This window comes from Phyllostomus hastatus, unplaced genomic scaffold, assembly GCF_019186645.2.
Source record: "Phyllostomus hastatus isolate PE091 unplaced genomic scaffold, TTU_PhHast_1.1 phas_scaffold_55, whole genome shotgun sequence".
Lineage (NCBI taxonomy): Eukaryota > Metazoa > Chordata > Mammalia > Chiroptera > Phyllostomidae > Phyllostomus > Phyllostomus hastatus.
In genome coordinates this window covers 3,778,143-3,796,227 of record NW_025334035.1, presented here as the reverse complement: position 1 = coordinate 3,796,227, position 18,085 = coordinate 3,778,143, and the positions used below count along the sequence as shown (strand labels likewise).

General features: G+C 52.5%; 3 protein-coding genes across 9 annotated transcripts; all 3 read right to left on the bottom strand.

The window, feature by feature from the left end:
- Positions 1–443: 443 nt before the first annotated feature.
- Positions 444–7,701, bottom strand: CHRNB1 (cholinergic receptor nicotinic beta 1 subunit). 4 transcript variants are annotated; one of them, XM_045824576.1, is made up of 11 exons: positions 7,565–7,701; positions 7,343–7,482; positions 6,766–6,810; positions 5,790–5,899; positions 5,581–5,704; positions 5,052–5,199; positions 4,525–4,734; positions 2,614–2,837; positions 1,897–2,078; positions 1,448–1,595; positions 444–1,081 (listed from the first exon to the last, which is right to left on the bottom strand). In XM_045824576.1, the coding sequence occupies exons 1-11, from the start codon at positions 7,623–7,625 to the stop codon at positions 941–943; spliced, it is 1,533 nt and encodes a 510-aa protein (XP_045680532.1). In that variant the 5' UTR covers positions 7,626–7,701; the 3' UTR covers positions 444–940. The 4 variants fall into 4 exon arrangements, with proteins under 4 accessions (XP_045680532.1, XP_045680534.1, XP_045680533.1 ...); XM_045824578.1 differs by having other exon boundaries at positions 2,614–2,771; XM_045824577.1 differs by having other exon boundaries at positions 5,581–5,689.
- Positions 7,702–7,823: 122 nt separating this feature from the next.
- Positions 7,824–15,051, bottom strand: FGF11 (fibroblast growth factor 11). 3 transcript variants are annotated; one of them, XM_045824271.1, is made up of 5 exons: positions 12,984–15,051; positions 11,220–11,330; positions 10,923–11,026; positions 9,956–10,154; positions 7,824–9,674 (listed from the first exon to the last, which is right to left on the bottom strand). In XM_045824271.1, the coding sequence occupies exons 1-5, from the start codon at positions 13,174–13,176 to the stop codon at positions 9,604–9,606; spliced, it is 678 nt and encodes a 225-aa protein (XP_045680227.1). In that variant the 5' UTR covers positions 13,177–15,051; the 3' UTR covers positions 7,824–9,603. The 3 variants fall into 3 exon arrangements, with proteins under 3 accessions (XP_045680227.1, XP_045680229.1, XP_045680230.1); XM_045824273.1 differs by having other exon boundaries at positions 9,956–10,070; XM_045824274.1 differs by lacking the exon at positions 11,220–11,330.
- Positions 15,052–15,180: 129 nt separating this feature from the next.
- On the bottom strand, positions 15,181–17,353 carry TMEM102 (transmembrane protein 102). Of its 2 annotated transcripts, none has more exons than XM_045824269.1 (3): positions 17,191–17,353; positions 16,619–16,963; positions 15,181–16,527 (listed from the first exon to the last, which is right to left on the bottom strand). In XM_045824269.1, the coding sequence occupies exons 2-3, from the start codon at positions 16,830–16,832 to the stop codon at positions 15,218–15,220; spliced, it is 1,524 nt and encodes a 507-aa protein (XP_045680225.1). In that variant the 5' UTR covers positions 16,833–16,963; positions 17,191–17,353; the 3' UTR covers positions 15,181–15,217. The 2 variants fall into 2 exon arrangements, with proteins under 2 accessions (XP_045680225.1, XP_045680226.1); XM_045824270.1 differs by having other exon boundaries at positions 16,619–16,851.
- Positions 17,354–18,085: the final 732 nt, after the last annotated feature.

The following is an 18,085-nucleotide window of genomic DNA, read 5'->3' as shown; positions in this document are numbered from 1 at the left end:
GCCCCCCGCCCTCCCCTGTATTTTGTCTAGTGCTATGTAGAAATGGGTAAGTAAAATGAGGGAGGCTTGTCAGGTGGATGGAGACTTTGTGGAACTGACCAGAGTGGGCAGCCACTCATCAGCTCTGGCAGGTCACTGCCAACAGGGGAATCAGTCCTGTTAGTGTAGTTTTAAAGTAATTTTCCAGACAAGCCAGAAACCAAATTTCCCTATGAAATACCCAAAACTTAAAAGTAGTAAACTGATTCAACTTTAAAATTATGCAGGCTGATGTCATGGGCCAAACAACACACACAAGTTTACAGCCTCTGATACATGTTGCATAATGCTCTTGTTCCCATCTTCTCGTATGATCCTCAGAGTAGGGGGCAGCTGCATCATTAACTCCGAAGCTGGGACTTGGGTATATTAAAGTGCTATTTTTTCTACTCATTGCAAATACATCCTTTTATAAATAACCTTTTTTTAATTCTAAACATAATACTTATTTCAAAACATAGTAAGTTACAGAAACATATAAACAAAGGAAAAATGACCACTATTACCAACATGCAAAACATAAGTGCTAATTTTTTTTCCTTCCAGCAAAAATGTCCCTATTTATTCAACTAATGTTAAGCAGGATGTGTTAGGTGCTGGGGACATTACAGTGAATAAGGCACAGTTCCCATCCTCCATAAGGCTTACAGTCTAGTTCTTTGCTCCATTTTACTGGGAAACTTGGTGTTAGAAGCTTCTTTAAGAAGCCAAAGAGTAAATAAGCTGACAGCATTTCTGGTGGGCCCAAGTATTCCCAGTCCCACTTGGGCTCTCTTCCTAGAAACAAAGGAGATAACTGGATCCCTTGTGCCAGAGTTAATATGCAGAAAGGAATAGGGCTCTAAAGTGCTGCCCAACTATCAGTTCAGCAGGCAGAGGACTTGGGTGCTGGCCCTAGGTCCTAAGGAAAGGGGTCGGCAGGGGGCAAGTGGTATGTAGCATCCAAGAAGATGACGAGGGTCCCAACACTCGTGAAGATGATGAAGGTCCACAGGAAGAGGCGGTCCACTACCATGGCCACAAATTGCCAGTCTTCCTTCAACTGGGGATAGGCAGAGGAAACTGTTTCTGAGCTCCAGACATCAGGGAAGGCTACCCGCAAGCCCAGGTACCCTGCCCGGACTAGGGTGGTAGGAGGACCATCCTACCACCGCTTTGAACTCAGACCAAGAAGGCTGCGAAAAGCGGAGCCTGAAACTACGGGTGACTGGTGAGAGTAAGAACCAGCTGGAAAGCAGGGGGCAGGACCAAATGAGGCAAACTTCCAATGAAAACAAAACAGAAACAGAAACAAAAACAAACAAAAAAACTCAAAACAGAAACAAAGAGTGCTAGGGGCGGAGCCTGAGTTTGAGGGTGGAGCCAAGGCTACCAAGGCTCTGCCCTGCTCCACTCTCAATGGACTTACCGCGTCGTGGTCCTCCTGTTCCTGCAGGTGTCCAGCGATGTAACTGATGGAGGAAACGACCTCCCGTAGCTCGGGGGCCAGGCTAACAACCCGGTTTGGACCATCGATAAATCGCCGTAGATCCAGGGCAGACATTTCAGGCTGGAACCTGGAAAGGGCGGGATCGTTTGGTCACACCTAGGGTGCAAAGACACAGCCTGTGCTTGGGCTGCAGACCCCGCCCCAACATCTTGCCCCTTTTCAAAACTTTTAAGGCTCTGCCCGCCAATAGTGGTGGCCTCCCTAGCATTCCCACTGTGGTTTAGTTACCACCTTTCAGCAAAGTGGGCAGCAGAAAGGATACTACAACTCCCCTGATGCTCAATCACAGCATCTTCTGGAGCGTAGGCCGCCTGCCTCCGCACAGTCTTCTGGGAATTGTAGTTCTGCAATTCCTGACTAGGTACTACCTCTTGGGTTTGGGAAAGAGAAAATCACTCGGTGGCTTCCGGATGAAATATTCATCTGTTCCCCGACCCCAGCCACTTCCTGGAGAATCCCTGAGGGCTACAGAAGGTGGCTCTGGCATCTGGTCCCTCTCAGGTTTGGGTCTCTTCAGACCCAGGTACAGTGAGAGTTTGTGGATGAAGATCTGCAGAGTAGAAAAAGAGGTGTGTCAGAGAGTGCTCTCATGTTTTTAGACCTGAAGGGAAGTAGCCAACCACCCCCACGCCACATACCCTCTGCTGAGCCTGTGTGCATATGTCCCACTGAGCTACACAGACAAGAAAATGCAACCACACAGCCCTCAGAGCTCATATTTGGGTTGGGAGGCATCCTGACTGGAAAGGAAAATTCTGAGGGCTTCTACCCTGATAGTACCTAATCCTGAGAATGTTTCCCTGGGATCTGGATAGACAGTATGATTAAAAGAGTGTAGGACCTACAAAATGGCAGTGATGAGAGGGTAAATTTAATTGTGCATCGTTTGGACACCCAATAGGACTTGGTACTTCAACACTCCACAGAAAGTTGTAGTTCTCCCTCAGGTCTGTGAAAGGAAGGTTCAAGTGGTAGGAGGGAGGAGAAAAAGCCAAATAGTAAGCCAAAAACTAAGCCAAATACCTGGACAAAAAGCCAAATACTAAGATTAAGAGTCAACAGAAGCTACAGGAGATTTTTCTTACCTGACGAACCCAAAGGGGCATTTGGTGGGTGTGAGGTGAACGATGGTGCAGGTTGAGAACAACGACGCTAAGGATGACTGAGACGGTGACGAGGACCATGGTAAACATGAGATACTTGACAATGATGGGGACAGACAGAGAGGTCTCAGGCACTTTGCCTGCCAACAGCAGCAGGAACACAGTAAGAGTCAGCAGGGCGAAGATTGAGAGCCCCATTTTCTCTCCTTGGGGGGCAGAGGGGAAGGCAGAATGATTAGGTTTTGTCAGAAGACAATCTACATGGCATAACTGGCAATCAGCCCACTCAAGGACAGGTTTTTGGAAGGCCCAAGGGCATGCAAGTGACTCCTACATTTATATCTCCAACTTGGACTTATTCCCTTAAACTCCAGACCCATATTCACCTGCCAACTTAACCTCTCCACTTGCGTGTCCTAGAGACATCTCAAACTTAACATGTCTAAAACTTAATTCCTTCATCACCAACTCCTCCCATTGTCTTCCTCATTTCATAAACAACATCTTTCCTGTGGGCACAGGGCAAAAGCCTTTGAATCATTCTTAGCTCTCCTCTCTCTCTCTCTCTCTCATATCCAATATCCAATTCATAGCAAACCCTAACAGCTCTACCTTCAAAATATATCCTGAAACTGATGACTTATCACATCTACCCCTACCACCCTGATATAAACCACCATTTCCTCAGATCTGAGTTATTATAAAGGCCTCCTGCTTGCCCTTACCCACCTCTGTTCTCAACCGAGCAACAAAATTGATCCTGTTAAAGTGTAAATCAGATCTTATCACTAAAAGTGAAACAAAACATATAAGGATATGTCTGCCAGGTGGTAGATTATTCCTCTGGCATTCAACAGGCACTGCAAACTTCATGGAAGAGATTGGAATAAATAACTTGTATGGTCTGCTCTACTTTAGTCCTGTAATATTGGGTTCCAAGATTTGCCTTGCTCTAGGAGGAAGTAAAAGTTACATTTGGAAGCATGTTCTAGAGCTGCAATACTCTCCTTCCCTAGGTAGAAAGAGGACTTGATTTCAAAGGGAAGGAAAGTATGTGTTGAATACCAGAGTTAAAGATACCAGTTTTTGAATCAGACTGGCACTAACCAGGGTTGGAAAAGCAACACTGCCTCTCTCTAACTGTGTAATGGCAGGCAAATGACAAACTCTTTCAGTTTCTTTATCCTGCTCTGTAAAATGGGAAGATAAATCAGTATTTAACTCACAGAGTTGTTGTAAAGGTTATAATTGAGTTAATCTGTGTGACATGTTAATTGTATTACCTTACATCAAGTGCTCAAAAGTAGCAAAGACAACATCACCACTTACATGGAATTTATTGGGTACCAGGCATAGTTCTATGAACTCAGTTGATCCTCAAAATAATACTATTCCGTGGGAACAGTAATTATCCTCATTTCCAGATTAGGAAACTGAGACACATAGAGATTAAGGATTTTGCCAAAGGTTACGCTTACTACATTATGCTGCCTCCTAGAGAAATATTGGCTGTTATTTCTAAGGCAGGTGGAGGGGTAAGAGACTAGGATGTCAGGAATGAGGACAGGTAAAAGGAGTATAGTATAAACCCTGAAATTTGTTGGTCAGAGGAGTGGTGGTTTCAAGGATGAGATACTAGAATTCTGAAGGAAAGAGTTCAGAAATTACTAGATAGAAATAAGTGGGCATCAGAGGAGAGGCAGGGCCTGAGGTTGGAAGGAAAATCTGGATCCAGATGAAAAAGCTCTGGTTAAAGAGAAAACTTGAGTGAGATTGATGAAACATAATCTATGATGGCTTGATTTAGCAGAAAAACCTTGCCTGGATTAAGGGTGGAGAGAAAGAAGCTGAGCTATTGGTATGAAGAAGGGCTGGGGCCTTTCCCCCACCTACCTGCATCTGGTGGTAGGTAGAAGACAAAGATGGCCAGGACAGTGATGAGGACGCATGGGGCAATGACGTTGACTAGGTAGAAGAGTGGCTTCCGACGAATGATAAGGTAGAAGGTGACTTCTTCACGTTGTCCTTCTCCCCCTTTTCTAGGATCCACCGAAGGCTGGATTAGTCGAGAAGGCTTGTGGATAATCTCCCACTGGCCATTTTCTTGGGGGCAGGAGGGAAAACAGAAGAAGGGTACACAGATTTGGGACCTGATCCTTGGTGCCGGATATGGCTTGCTCAGCCACATTCTACAGCAGAGGAAGCTGATGTGTTAAGGGGCTAGCTGTGGACACTAGGCTGGACAGCTCACCTCTAATAAACTTAAATAAGTCTCAATTTCTATATTTGCCAAATATAGAGAGTCATACCTATCTTGACACCAAAAGGTTGTTTTGGGCATCACTAATGGAGTATATTTATCAGCTTGTTAGAAACTGGAAGTCATAAAACCCATGGATGTGGGAGCCATGCCCACTCACCAATGAAGGTCCCTTCATGAATGTGCACTTCCTGCCGCTCCTGCCCATCTGGACCCAAGCCAGTGTGCAGGCTGACCTCTGAGCTGTCATAGCTATAGGAACTGAACACCATGGTGCAGTTCTGCCAGTCAAAGGGAAAGTAGGTGACCTGGATGGAAGGAGGAGTCACTAGAGTTAACAGAGAACTTGTTGGGGGGTGTTAGGGAGGTCACAGGGCAGATAGGGGTCAGAGGATACAGGGGACACCAGGAGAGGTCACAGGGAAGTGGGGGTCACAAAGGAATTGGAAGGTTATTAGGTGAGGCCATGGGCAATGAAGGGGAGTTACTGAGGAAGACTGGAATTGAATGCAAGTGAGCAGAGAAGATGGAAACAATGGAAAATCAGGAGGGCAAGAGAGATGTGAAGGTCAGCTTGTTAGAAAGAAGGTCAGCTTGGGAGATAATGGAGGAGGGATGGGAGTCAGGACATCTGAGGAGAAGGAGGGTTTCTAAGAGCGCCTTGAGTTTCCCAAGTGGAGCCCAGAGACCTGGATGCTGCAGCTGCTGCGATAGATGCCCGGGGGCTGCCAGCGCACAGAGCCGTCGGAGGCTACCACGACATTAATACCCAGAGCAACTCCAAAGTTTCCGTCATTGCTGCAGGGAAAGAATCTTCTCATCTGGAATCAGGCCCCACCCTCCACATGCCCCGCCCTTGCAGAGGCCTCTCCCACCCCCAGTTTTGGAAAGATCCTACTTGTTCAGTAGCACCACGTCTGGTAGCCACACGGATTGATCCTTGACTCGGAGCAAATCGATGCCCTCATACTCTGCGGGGTCCCAGCTCAGCCTGTAGTCAGTCCACTCCTAGAGAAGCAGAGGCTAAAGGGGACTGTTAGGGGCTGGAGGCGGGAAGGATACTTGTAATGTCTGAAGGAAGAGAGCAGCAAGTGCAAGGGTGGGGAACAGCGCAGGAATGGGCTGTAATTCTGGAGGCCCGGGGTTCTGAGCCCGGTTTCACTTGTACTCGCTCAGCCTCCATCAAGCTAATTTCCCCTTCCCGCGCAACAGGCCCTAATTTTTGGTTTATAACAACGAAGACGTTGCACTCGCTATCCTCCAAAACAGTGGTTTTCAAACTGCAGTTCCGGGACCCTTTAGTGGCTCAAGAACCAAATTAGGGGCCACAATCAGTGTTTCAAAAAATTAGAATGGGGTGGGTGGGCTGGATTGGGAGTAAAAGGGAGAAAACTGTACTTGAACAATGATTAAAATTAAAAAATTTAACAATGGGATTGTAATATACATATAATAAAAGTGAAATAACATTTAAAAAAATTAGAGTGAGCCCTGGCTGGTGTGGCTCAGTGGATTGAATGCGGGCCTGCGAAACAAAGGATTGCTGGGTTGATTCCCAGTCAGGGTACCTGCCTTGATTGTGGGCCAGGTCCCCAGTAGGGGGCGCACAAGAGGCAACCACACATTGATGTTTCTCTCCCTCTTTCTCTTTCCCTTCCCCTCTCTATAAAGAAATATTTTTAAAAAATCAGAATTAAAAATGCATGAAGTGCAACTCCCGTAGTAAAGATAGGTAATGTTTCCTGAAGATTCTGATGTAGCTATAACCGTGTTGTTTGAGTTTGTGATGCAAACATATTTTTGACTGGGCCGTACATTCGAGGAAACAGTAAAAGCAGCAGGATGCCCTTTCCCAGCCCGTGGGGTCTCCGTACCAGGTCTAAGTACACCTTTGTGCTCATCTCCTCATCCTTCTCGTTCTAAAAGGGAAAAGGTAGAGGTTTAAAAGGTAGAGGTTATGTAAGTGGAAATAAATGAAGGGGTTCAACGGGTCAGGTTCTACATGGAAACTCCCGGCTTTTTCTGAGTCCCACCCTCTTGGGCCCAAGCCCCGCCTTTACCTCCGAAACTTCCTGCGGTCTAGTGTGTCAGCCAATTCCTCCACAAGTCCCGCCCCAGGCGGGCTCCACCCACAGCTCATAATTCACCCAACCCTGAATCTCCGCCTGTTGTTCTTGATTGACGCTGCCCAGCACCGAGCTCCGCCCCAGCCTGTGACCCCGCCTCAAGTCCCGCCTTCCAGTCAGTCCATCAGCCCCAGTTACACTTCATGATCCGTCCACAGGCAAGTTCACCTCTGTACCCCGCTCTACCCCTGGCCTGTCCAGCAGCGGGCTGGTCTGTCCCTTAGCCTCGACCCGCCCCAGCCGTCCCTCTGTGCTGCCTCACCCAAAGCCACGCCCCCCCAACCCGCCAGTGAGCCTGACCTCAACCGCCCGTGTGCGCCCTCACCAGGCTGATGAGTTGCGCCAGTCTGAGACCAATGCTGACCCTGACGCGGTCTCCCACCTCCCGCGCAGGCCGCACCGAGCTATCGTAGCCCGAGAAAAGTTTCTCGCGAAGCCGGCTTTCCGCCTCCGAGCCGCGGGCGCCTGGAGGAGAGCACTAAGTGAAGCCATGGTGCCGGGCCACGACCCCTGGTCCTGTCACTTCCCCTTCGAGGCCCAGACTTACCTGGGGCGAGCGACGCCCCCAGTGCCCCCAGCAACAGCAGCAGCAGCGCCCCTGGGGTCATAGTCCGGCCGCATCCAGTGAGTTAGCTCGGTGAACCGCCGGGACAGCGAGGGCAGGGGAAGTGACGAGGCGCCCAAGAATGTGCACCTGTTGTTGGGGGGCAGCCGCCAGCCCACCCGCCCCGCCCCTGGGACTTGGTCCCGCCCCGAACAACTGCCAAGGCCCGCCACCCACAGATGACAGACAAAGCATCAGCTGTATAAACCTTCTTTAATTGAGAATGCATGGAGTGGAAACCAGGTCCCCTGGGAGTCAAGTCAGGGGAGTGATGGAGCCTGGGTAGGGTCTACGTGGATGAGAGAAATATCAACCCCTCTTGCAATAAGCTAGAAGTAGAAAGAGCCTGAGGGAAAGTGACCTGCCTCCGGAGTCCTAGCCCCTTCCTTTAGGGCATCCTCAGTCTACCCTGTCCGGGTCTGGCGCTACTCAGTCTACCTCCTAGTTCACTAATGGGTTCCTGTTCTTTTTCCAAGCCTGCACTTAACTCTCCACGTTTTTCAAGAAAATCTAGTCAGGCCCTTTTTGGGTACCTAAAACACAGCTGAGGCTATAAGCTGTAAAGTAAAGCAAGTTCTGTTCAGTTAGAAGCTCTGGGGGTACATGAGGTCTGGAATCCAAGAGGCCCTCACCCTCCGTGGCCTGACCTAGAGGAGAGTGTTGGGACTTATTGCTGAGTTGGAGTCTCCTCACTGGGGGAGTCAAAGGCTATGTTGTATTTGTCCTTTTTATTCTGGACCCATTACCCTAAAGACCTCAGCTTTAAAGGGGATCTGGAAGAAATTCCTGCTGAGGTAGCTAAGTGTTCATGTGCCCCCAACCCAGGTGCAGGTCCAATTATGTCATGGTTTTGGCCCCTTTTCCATCCTAGCTTCCACACTATGAGCCAAGGGTTCCTTCCAAAACTCCTCTGCTCTTCTTCAGACTTTATTTCCCTGGACCACAGCTGAGTTGCAGGAATTAGAAACTGTATGTAAAAATAAGGTTAGCATTCTATAGGAAGAATAAGATTTTAAAAAAATTATCTAGGAAAAACAAGAAGTAGTTCTTAATTCATCCAGGACTCAGTTCTTTATGAATCATAGCTGGGTCCTTTCCAGAGTGCATCCTTAATAGATATCACTACAGAAGGTGGAAGAATGAGTCTAGAACTTACTCTAGAGCAATAATATGGCTATCTAGGCCCCAGTTCCATCCCGAAGGGAAGGGTGGAAAGCCATGGTCTATATCCTAGAGCTGAGATTCAGAAGGAAGTATGGCTCCATATGTGTCTAGAACACCATGCTCTAGAATTGGGCGTCACTGGGATAAAAAAGGTTAAACCTAGGGTGATCTGAGACTGGCCCCAGTTCAGGCCAAAGCCAAGAACGGGCTCAAATCCAGCCTCTCTCTACTTGGAAACCAGGGGTCTATCTGGGTCAAGGAAGCCTGATGGATCCAGAACAGAGCCTGGCAGCATGCCTGCATTCCAGCATAGAGCCTTAGTACAGAAATGGCCCTGGCTGGGATTCATGGTGTTCCAGAATCTGTCCAGAACAAGGCAGAAGGTGGAGTAGGGAAAAAAAACTAATCCTGAGCTCCAGTAGACATATAAATCTATGGCTCAGTGGCAATGAAAAGGGCTCCAGGAAATGGCTGAGCCTGGGGTGGGGAGTATTTGTGTCCTGGTTCCATCAGTTTGGAACCCCCCAGTGCCATCTCGGGAAAAGGCCTCGGGGGTATGCAAGTGTGAAAGAGAAGGAGCAATCAACCAGGACCATTTTCAAACATCCACCTCTATGACCCCCTCCTGGGTCCAAGAATTGAAGGGTTTCAGCAATTCCTAGGCCCCCTCAGGGTAGAGCACCTGGTGGGACCTGGCTGCTCAGGGCATGAGTATGGCAGCTGGGGTGGGAGTAGGGCCAGCAGCAGGGCTGGGAGACAGGCTGTGGCGGTGGCTAGATCAGTGCAAGTGCAGGAGCCTCCAGTCCAAGGTCTACATTTCAGAGGGCAGGTGGACTGGAAGGGGAGGTCTCAGGGACACTGTGGAGAGAAGGCTCCCGGTACATGGCCACTGTGAAGGGGAGAGAGAGGAGCAGAAAGGAGAGTTAGGCACAGAGAGACCTAGGAGAACTGGAGCTCTGACAGGGCTCCCCTCCCCTACACTCATCCTCTGGGAACCCCAACCCACAGGAGAACTCTCCAAACCCCCAAAGGCCAAAGCCTTCCTGGCTTGACCTGTCATAACAGGTGTGCTCTTCACACTTGTTGCCCCTAAGCTGTGTATCACTTAAATGTCCATGTCAAGGTCAATACCCTCCCATGTGGCCCCCATTTCCTTCAGCCCATACTCACCCTCCAGGAGCTTGGGCACAAAGTGAGCAGCTGCCTTGGTCTTCTTGACTCGATTTCCCTTCATGACTCGGCCCTCCTTGTCTAAGCCTAGATACCAGGCCCGGCCAGAACGGCGCTGACGGTAGAGAGCAGAGGCGTACAGCACATAGTAATTCTCAAAGACACACTCCTTAAAGCGACACTCAGCTGTGAAATGTTGCTGAGGAGACAAAGACCCAGGAAGGCACACACAAAGAGACAAATAGACACATCACTGGACAGAAGGGAGCCCTGAGAAGAACAAGCCAGGACATAATCCACATATTTTAGGCTGGGAGGCCAAATTCTACGTCCAAGTGGGAAATGGGAAAAAGGAGGACAAGGGAGAGTCTGGTAGTCTGCTGAGGGTGATGAACTAGACTTTGGGGGCTTGGAATAAGAAGACATTGTCTCAACCTGACTAGTGTAGCTCAGTGGGTTGGGCATCATACTGCAAACAGAAAGGTCACTGGTTCGATTCCAGGCCAGGTCTCCAACTGGGGGTATGTGAGAGGCAACCACACATGGATGTTTCTCTCCCTCTCTTTCTCCCTCCCTTCCCTCTCTCTGAAAATAAATAAATAAAATCTTAAAACAAAAACAAAAACAAAACCTTCTCTCCACTCTATTCCCAAACTCTCACCATCCCCTATCCTGAGTGACTCTGGGGAAATGAGTAATGATGAAGTCTGGAGGAGGTAGGATGAGAAACATGGGCCCTAAAAGACAGAAAGAGTTGGATATTCAAAAAGCCTGGGGGGATCTGGAGGGCTGTGTAATAGTAGGATTAGAGGGACCCTGGAGGAGGTGCTCTGGAGTGGGCAGTAATGACTGAATATCAGCAAGAGCTGGAGTGAGAGGGAGTCCTGAACTGTAAAATACTCTGTAGTTGAAAAAGTCACAGTTGGGGAATCTCCAAACCCCAAGCCACTCAGCCTCATTTTCTCACCGAGCTGTAGAGCAGTCCCTCTGCATTCATGGCCATGTAGTGACCCAGCTTGGCACTCTGGATGGTGACCACACGGAGCCCCACAGGGATCAGATTGAAGTGTGCTGAGGATGGACAGAGGGGGCATCAGTACCCCAGGCCACCCATCTGGGCTCCCTCCACCCCAGCTTCATTTCCTCCCTTGGGAGTCAAAGAGGTAGACTGGAAACAACAGAACCTAAAGCAGGAATAGGACTGTCCTAGTCTCCTAGCCCCACTATCCCCCTTCCCACCCAGGGGCCAGCTTCCCCCTCTCACTGAAAGAGCTGGTGTCCTCTGGGGTGCCCTGGATGCTCCCGTCGGGATTTGCCTGGAGGTAGAAACCCTGGCGGCAGAACAGTTTGGTGACGATGCCTTTGAGCTGAGGCTCTAGAGAGAGAGACATTAATCTTTGAAAATGACATCTCTGTTCCCAGAAACATTCCTACACTTGGGATCAGAGGGAAAAAAGGAGAGTGGAGGGAAGGAATAGGGTCCTATGGCCTGAACTTTCTCACCCTCCAAGAAAGCTCTCTCCCTCCTCTCCATTCCTGAGGACGCTGGGATGTGGGTCCCTTTTGCTTCTTCTAATCACCAGCTTTCGGTTTAATTTATTGAAATTTATTTAAATGGTTTAATTTGTACTCTACAGCTTAACCACAAAGAGCGGGGTGGGTGGGGGGGAGGCGCGGAAGAGGAAGGGAAGAGATACATCCAAAGACAGAGGGAGACAGGCAGGGCTGCTAAAGGGGCAGTGTGTTTGTGACTGTCGGGGGCAGCAAGGGACCACAGGGTAGGGGCGCCCCCTCCAGAATGGGGGTGGGACTGGGCCTGACGCTGACTCAGCACCTGCTGCTGCAGCTGTCGCTTGCTTGGCGCGGGCCTCGCCTTGGCCCAGCGCCGGCCAGTCTGACACTGACCCATCTGTCTGTATCTGTCAGTCCGCTGGCCCGGGGGCCCAAGCCTTTTAGAGGCTCAGCCTTTCCCCTTCAGCCAGGTAACCTGCTTAGGGTGGGGGACGTTCAGTACCAAACCAAAGAGGAAGGGCAGGGGAGGCGACCAGGCAGGCTGAGTCACGTGGGAGCCGGGACCCACTACTCAAATGGTGGGTTGCGGACCGTACCAATGCGGCGGACCTGCGGCGGCGGGGCTGGAGGAGCAGGGCTCGAGGGGGCTAACGCTAGGGCGGCTGGGAACAGGCAGGAGGGAGCCAGAGGGACTCTCTGCCTGTGGTAGCTGGACGGGGACCACACGCTAACCCTCAAAACTCTCCTTGCTGGTTGTTTGCTCTCAGCGGACTTCAGTGTACCCCGTTGTAGGTGGTACGACCCCCAATCTCGTTGCTGGTTTCCCATTAGCCTTGTACTATGAGTTCCTCCGCAAAAAGTCCCCTGAGCTCGTGGTACCCGATTTCGGAGTGGCGTGGAGGGTAGTGGTGCTGGGTTGGGGCGGGGGTGGGGGTACCCAGTTTCTCTCTTGAAGCTCAGGTCACGGAAGGAGGGCGCACAAGGGGGGCGAACTGGCGAGGTAGCTGCAAGGACACCCAGGGGAGAGCTGGGGAGATTGGCACCAAGCCAGGCAAGCTCGGCCAGGAGGAACCTAGCCAAGGCGTGGAGGATAGGGAGAGCCGGGGCGGGGGCGGGGCTGCTGGAACCGCAGAAACCCTCGGGGTGACCCAGGCGTCCGAAACCCCCAGGCCCCTCGGCTCTGGATGAAAAGAAGCGCGAGAGGCAGCACGTAGGCGAAGGGCGGTGGGGATGGGGACTCTGGGGTGGGGATGGGAGCAAGTGGGAGCTGCGAGGCTTGGGGAGCCCGATTTAACCTCTCAAATCTTTCCCTTGTTCTCGAAAGCAGGTGGGCTCGGGGTTACGGGCAAAAGAGAAGGGAAACTGAGACATGGACTGGCAGAGACTTTGTTGTCTTAGCCCATCCCTTTCACTCTCCGGGGGCCTCCCTCAGTCGGGCCCCATTCTTCGGAGCCCCTCATCTCAACCTCCCAGGCAGAGAGACCCCAATTCCGGAGACCCCGCTTCAGCCACTCACCCGGGCCGTGGTCTGGCCGTCCGGGCCGCCCCCCGCACAGTCGCACCTTGGACAGCAGGATGAGGAGCTGTTTCTGGCAAAGGGACTTGGTGCCGCGGGGACACACGCGTCGCTGCGCCGACACCGGCCGGCTGCCCCCGGGCTCTCGGACCTCCCGCTTCTGCCGGATCAGGCTACTGGCCAGCGCCGCCATGGCGCCCCGGGAGGAGACACCCCCAAACCAGCAGGCACTGGGAGCGTGCTGGACTCCCCAGAGAAGCCGCTCACCACCACGGCATGCTCTCGACTCTCTTCCCAGACTCTCTGCCCCACCCACAGGACCTTAGGATAAGCCTCAGCAACCCCCTCCAACCTTTAGCTCCCACCTTGAACCCTGGGGCTAGCTCCACTGAACCCAGCAACCTATGTACCTCTCAGTTAATCCCACCCTCAACTTTTGACCCCTACTGAACTACCCCTCCCCTGCTCTTCGTACCCAGTCCCACTTCCCCTATCCCAAAGTCAAAACCCTTAAAATGTCCAGTATGTGGTTCCAATTTTCACCCTATTTTGGTGGCCTCTGTACTCCTGCCAAATCCACTCTTGTAAAATATAGATTGTGGATCCTTAGCTTTGAGGATATTAGCTCATCCCACCCCTACTGGGGCACTGCCAATGTCAGAGAAGAGCCCCACCTTGCTCTCTTTGCCATCCTCTAAGTGAGGACGATCCCCTACTTTTTTCACCGAAATCCCCCAAACTGTGTCTCTGAATATCCAGGCTGTCCCTGTTCAGTGAGAACGGTTTCCCAGACTCTGTCTCTGGACAATGCCTTTTTTCACCAAGTCACCCCCATTTCTAGTGGCACAGGGTTCTAGTTGCTGAGCCCCTTTCCTCACCTTATTACCCTCCACTCTGAAGTCACCTCCAAATCCACCGTTCCTGTTGGCTACACCAGGTGATTGTCTGAAGGGCTGTCACCTCAAAATAAGAACCATCTGGGTTTGTTTGTTTTTTTCCTTCTGGCTGCCCCTTAATTTCCTTTGGGGACTGCTGCTGCTATTTAGATCCTACGTCCTCTGTTCCAACCAGCCCCCCAGGAGGAGTGCACCCATGCTGTCACCAGTTCCCAAATGTGAACAGGCCCTCTAGAAGTCAGTGCATCGGAGCTTTCTGCGACAGGGCGTCCTCCTCCTCCCGAGGACTACCTATAGCAACCCCCCTTCCCCGACGCCCCTCAACCTGTCCTCTTCTTGATCCCGCGACGGGTGCTGGCCCAGGTTCCAGGCTCCTCCCTCCCTGTCTCCCGCAAACGGAGCTCCCCCTCCTCGCCTGGCTAGGCGCCCGGGCCCCCAAAAGAGTAAGGGTGCCTCCGCAGAACGCCCTGGTCCGGTAAAGTCAGAGCACTGGGCCTGGCGGCTGGACCAAGTGCAGCAGCGATAGCAGCGGCGGTGGCGAAAGCAGCAGCAGCAGCGCCAGTGGGAAGCTGAGGCGGCAGCGGCAACCGCAGCTCCCCCTTCTCCAAGCCGGCCCGGGGGCGGGGCAGGGGGCGGAGACGCCGGAAAATGGGGAAGAAGCTGGGCGGGCGGAACCCCGGGGTTCCTTGGAGGCAGGGAGTGGGGACGGTCTTAGCGGCTGGCGGAGCCGAGGCAAGGCCGGATGTCTCGCAGTTTGGAGGAGGGACCAGGAGGTGTTTCCACTGACTGGGTAGAGGTTGGGCTTCAGATAAATGGAACAGCAGATACCCCGAAGGTGGAGAAAGAGACCCTACTGCCCTGTATGGGGGGACAGAGCTGAATGAGGAAAGTAGGGGTAATAACCGAAGGGATTGAGGTGGGGGTTGAAATCTAGCCTGGGAAGAAATGCGACTTCCTTAATAAGTCTGATTTTGTGTGAGCCAAATGGATCTGCTCTGGTCTCCATGCCTCCTTCCCACGTTTTGTCAGCAAATTTGTCGCCCCCCCATCTCTATCCTGAGGGAAAAGGCCACGAGAATTGGGGGAAGGCGGTTGCCAGAGGCTGTAACAGGACACAAACGATGCTGGCTGGCCACAGAGATGGCAGGCTAGGACGACCTGTACCAGGGATGGAGCGGCAGATGAGTGGAATGATGGGGAGGAACCCACAAGGACGTCTTCTAGAACGGGATATTTGGGCTCCAGGGTGCTCAGTCTGTCCCCCAAGTGAGGGCCCAGTAGTGCCCTCCACATCCCTCTAGTTAACAGAAGCACTTTCTTTATTGGTAGGTGTAGTCTTTAATGGGCCCCGCCTCCCACGCCAGCTAAACCACCCCCCTTGCGCGCAGCCTTGGCCTCCTCCACCGTGGCAGACAGGGCCCGGACAGGGTCCCCACGAAGCCGGGCCAATGCTGCGAGCAGCGCAGTAGCACTGTCTCCTGCCCGGAGCTTTCGACCGCTCAGAAAATAGTGGGGTAGCAGCCCGGCCTCGAGCACACGGCCCAGCTCATCCAGCAGCCCTAGGCAGCAGGCACCTGCGTTCTCCGGCCGCGCCAAATAGAGTGCGGGCAGTCGCTCGCAAGCCCAGTAGACCAGCGTCCGCAGAAGGTAGGGCGCCGCGGCCCGGGTCCCGGCCACCAGTGGGCGCAGCAGCGCCTGGGCAGCCGCGTGCGCTTGCAGCAGCGGGGCAGGTATGAGTGCCTTGAGCGCCAGCTCCTGGCGGGCGAAGCACAGCTGCCAGCCGGAAGCGCCCGGCCGCTCTTTGTCGCCGCTCGGCACCAGATAGAAAGAGGACGACTCAGAGGCCAGCGGCCCGGCCCACGAATGGCTCCGAGCCCCCTCGGGCCAGCCAGCCACAGACACCACAGGGATCAGGTCGAAAAGCAGGAGGCGGCGTGGGGGCCCCGGTGTAGCCAAGAGGATGGTTGTGAACCCCGCGTGGCGCGCTGCGTGAACCAAGCGCGGGGCACCCGGGACCGGGATCAGGGACTGGGCGACCTCAGCCAGCACAGCGAAGAACCACGCAGCCACCTTGGCAGGGCACAATGTAGGCCACGCCTCCGGAGCCTCCGACGGCGGCGGGACGGAACTCTCCGAGGCTGCTTTGGTGACGTCACCATTCAGTGGTGCAGGAAAGCCAAGATCGATTACCTCTTGCTGAGGCGACTCAGGCCCCGAGTCGTTACTAGGTGATTTTTCCGAAGACACACATAGCTCAATCTCAGTGACGTAACCGTGAGGTTGGTCCACGGAGGTTTGCTGGTCCTTGGGATTTTCTTCGCTGTCGGTTTGGTAGGTCAAATCACGTCTGCCTGGGACTGGGGGTCCTAGGCAACCCTGCCATGCCTTTCGGACTGAGGTTCCGTGCATCAGTGCTGGGAGGCAGAGCCAGGCGTAACAGGATTCCATGTCCAGTTGCAGCTCCTGCCCAGTGCCATCTAGAGAAAACACGGGCACCAGAAGTGTGAAGCCGGCGTCGTAGTGAGGTCCCCGAGCGTAGGGACCTAGTGGTGAAGGCCCTAGATCCACAGAGCCCTCGCGAATCCCACCACGAAGCAACAAGAGCTCCGCTTGGGGAGGAAGGCGGGGATCGCGGCGGTGAACAAGACCTGAGGGAAGAAAAGGCATTGTGAGAGCGTGAGGCGACCGCGGGGCGGGGCTGAGTGCTGGAAATTTCTGAAGGCTGGGAGGGTTACTTACCGAGTAAAGAGAAAACAAAGTCTTTGGCTTGGAGAAGGTCTCGTCCGGTCTTGGGCCCGTCACTCCAGCTCTCCTGCACACCCAGCTCCTGGATAAGCTGGGTTAGTTCCTGCAGCTGCGCTCCAGAGCAGAAGTCGATGTCCGTGAGCGGGCGGGCCGGGGCTGGGGGCGGCGGGCCCCACCAGGGGGCACTCCCCCAGACCGCGGAAGCCATACGGCTCTATCGTTTTGAGCTAGGGAAAACAAGGATGAGCCTAAACCGGCCTTTCGTTTGCTGCTGAAAGGTCGCCTCCGTTCTCTTTTCCCGAGGCCAAGAGAGTGCCCTTGACAAGTACGCCAACGGGTCTGCAGATAGAGGGCTGTAAGTTTAGTCTTGAAAACGAACAAATAAATACCTCCTCTATCTTCGTCCTTGCCCTTTCTCATATTCTGGTCTCCGCCCCCATGGACCGGTTCACCTGACTCAGCAGGTGGAAAGTAGCTGTTGGGCCCCTCCTACGGAATGCAATAGCCAGTCTCCTCCGCCCGTCCCTTGTCTACCTCCCCTTACCACTTTTTCGGAAAAGGCTTACGGTCTGCGGCTTCCCGTTTAGGGGTAACTGCAAGAGCTGGGAAGAGAATGGATAGAACCATCCAACAGGTAACTTCTTCCTGCCGCCTGCAAGGCCACGCCCCTTCCAGAGGCTAACAGGGTGGTTCCCAGCCGGCCCCACCTGCGTCAACGAGTCTTTTCGCTCTGGTCTGATCTCGCGCTATCCCAGGAGTTGCAGTTTGTCTTCCGCAATACCAGAGCGTTGAGGCTACGCCCCCACATCTTTTCCTGTCCCTCTGAAGTGGCTGCTTGAAGTTGTGGTTTCTATGGAGATAAACTGTTCTGTTTCTTGCCAAGCCCAGGTCAGCCCCACACAAACATTCCTGAGGTTGGAGCAGAGGGGTAATGTTACCCGACAGCAATTGAGTCCTGCTGTCTGCTGCCACCCTCTAGGCAAAATTCCAGAGGCAAAGCTGTGGTGATAAAGGAAAGGAGTCTTTATTCAAAAGCTTCACAATTTTGTAATAACAGTTTTCTACATGAATTAGCCACTTAGGTCTATCAGTTAAGGCTAAACTCTAACACCTGAGTTCTAGCATTTCACGCTAGTTTTTACTTATTCTATAGGATTAGTTCACAGACTAAAACAACGTAAGATACAGAAGCTACACATTTTGGAAGAATAGCAGGCTTCTGTTTCACAGCTCATCCCCATAGAACACCCAAAGAAAAATAAACCTGCCACTCTCTGCCAGGTCAGCGCAATCCTAGGCTGCACAGGGAGTTCCTTCCCACCTAAAATACTGTCCATTGGGAAATGCAGGCAGCTGCAGCACAATTGTCCAAGCATCCTCAGGAAGAAGAGAGAGCTGGAGAGAGCCCCAGAACCAGAGAGCCAGGCCTCATTTTATTTCCATGCACTCTGGAGGCACTCA

Coding starts and splice junctions, on each gene's coding strand:
- CHRNB1 (XM_045824576.1), bottom strand. CDS start 7,625: ATGACCCCAGGGGCGCTGCTGCTGCTGTTGCTGGGGGCACTGGGGGCG. Junction 5,705..5,789: donor GACGTGGTGCTACTGAACAA/GTAGGATCTTTC, acceptor CCAGATGAGAAG/ATTCTTTCCCTGCAGCAATG. Junction 4,735..5,051: donor TCATGAAGGGACCTTCATTG/GTGAGTGGGCAT, acceptor CCTGCCCCCAAG/AAAATGGCCAGTGGGAGATT.
- FGF11 (XM_045824271.1), bottom strand. CDS start 13,176: ATGGCGGCGCTGGCCAGTAGCCTGATCCGGCAGAAGCGGGAGGTCCGA. Junction 11,331..12,983: donor ACGGCCAGACCACGGCCCGG/GTGAGTGGCTGA, acceptor CTCTCTCTCTAG/AGCCTCAGCTCAAAGGCATC. Junction 9,675..9,955: donor TGTGCCCAAGCTCCTGGAGG/GTGAGTATGGGC, acceptor TCCCCTTCACAG/TGGCCATGTACCGGGAGCCT.
- TMEM102 (XM_045824269.1), bottom strand. CDS start 16,832: ATGGCTTCCGCGGTCTGGGGGAGTGCCCCCTGGTGGGGCCCGCCGCCC. Junction 16,528..16,618: donor CTTTGTTTTCTCTTTACTCG/GTAAGTAACCCT, acceptor TTCTTCCCTCAG/GTCTTGTTCACCGCCGCGAT.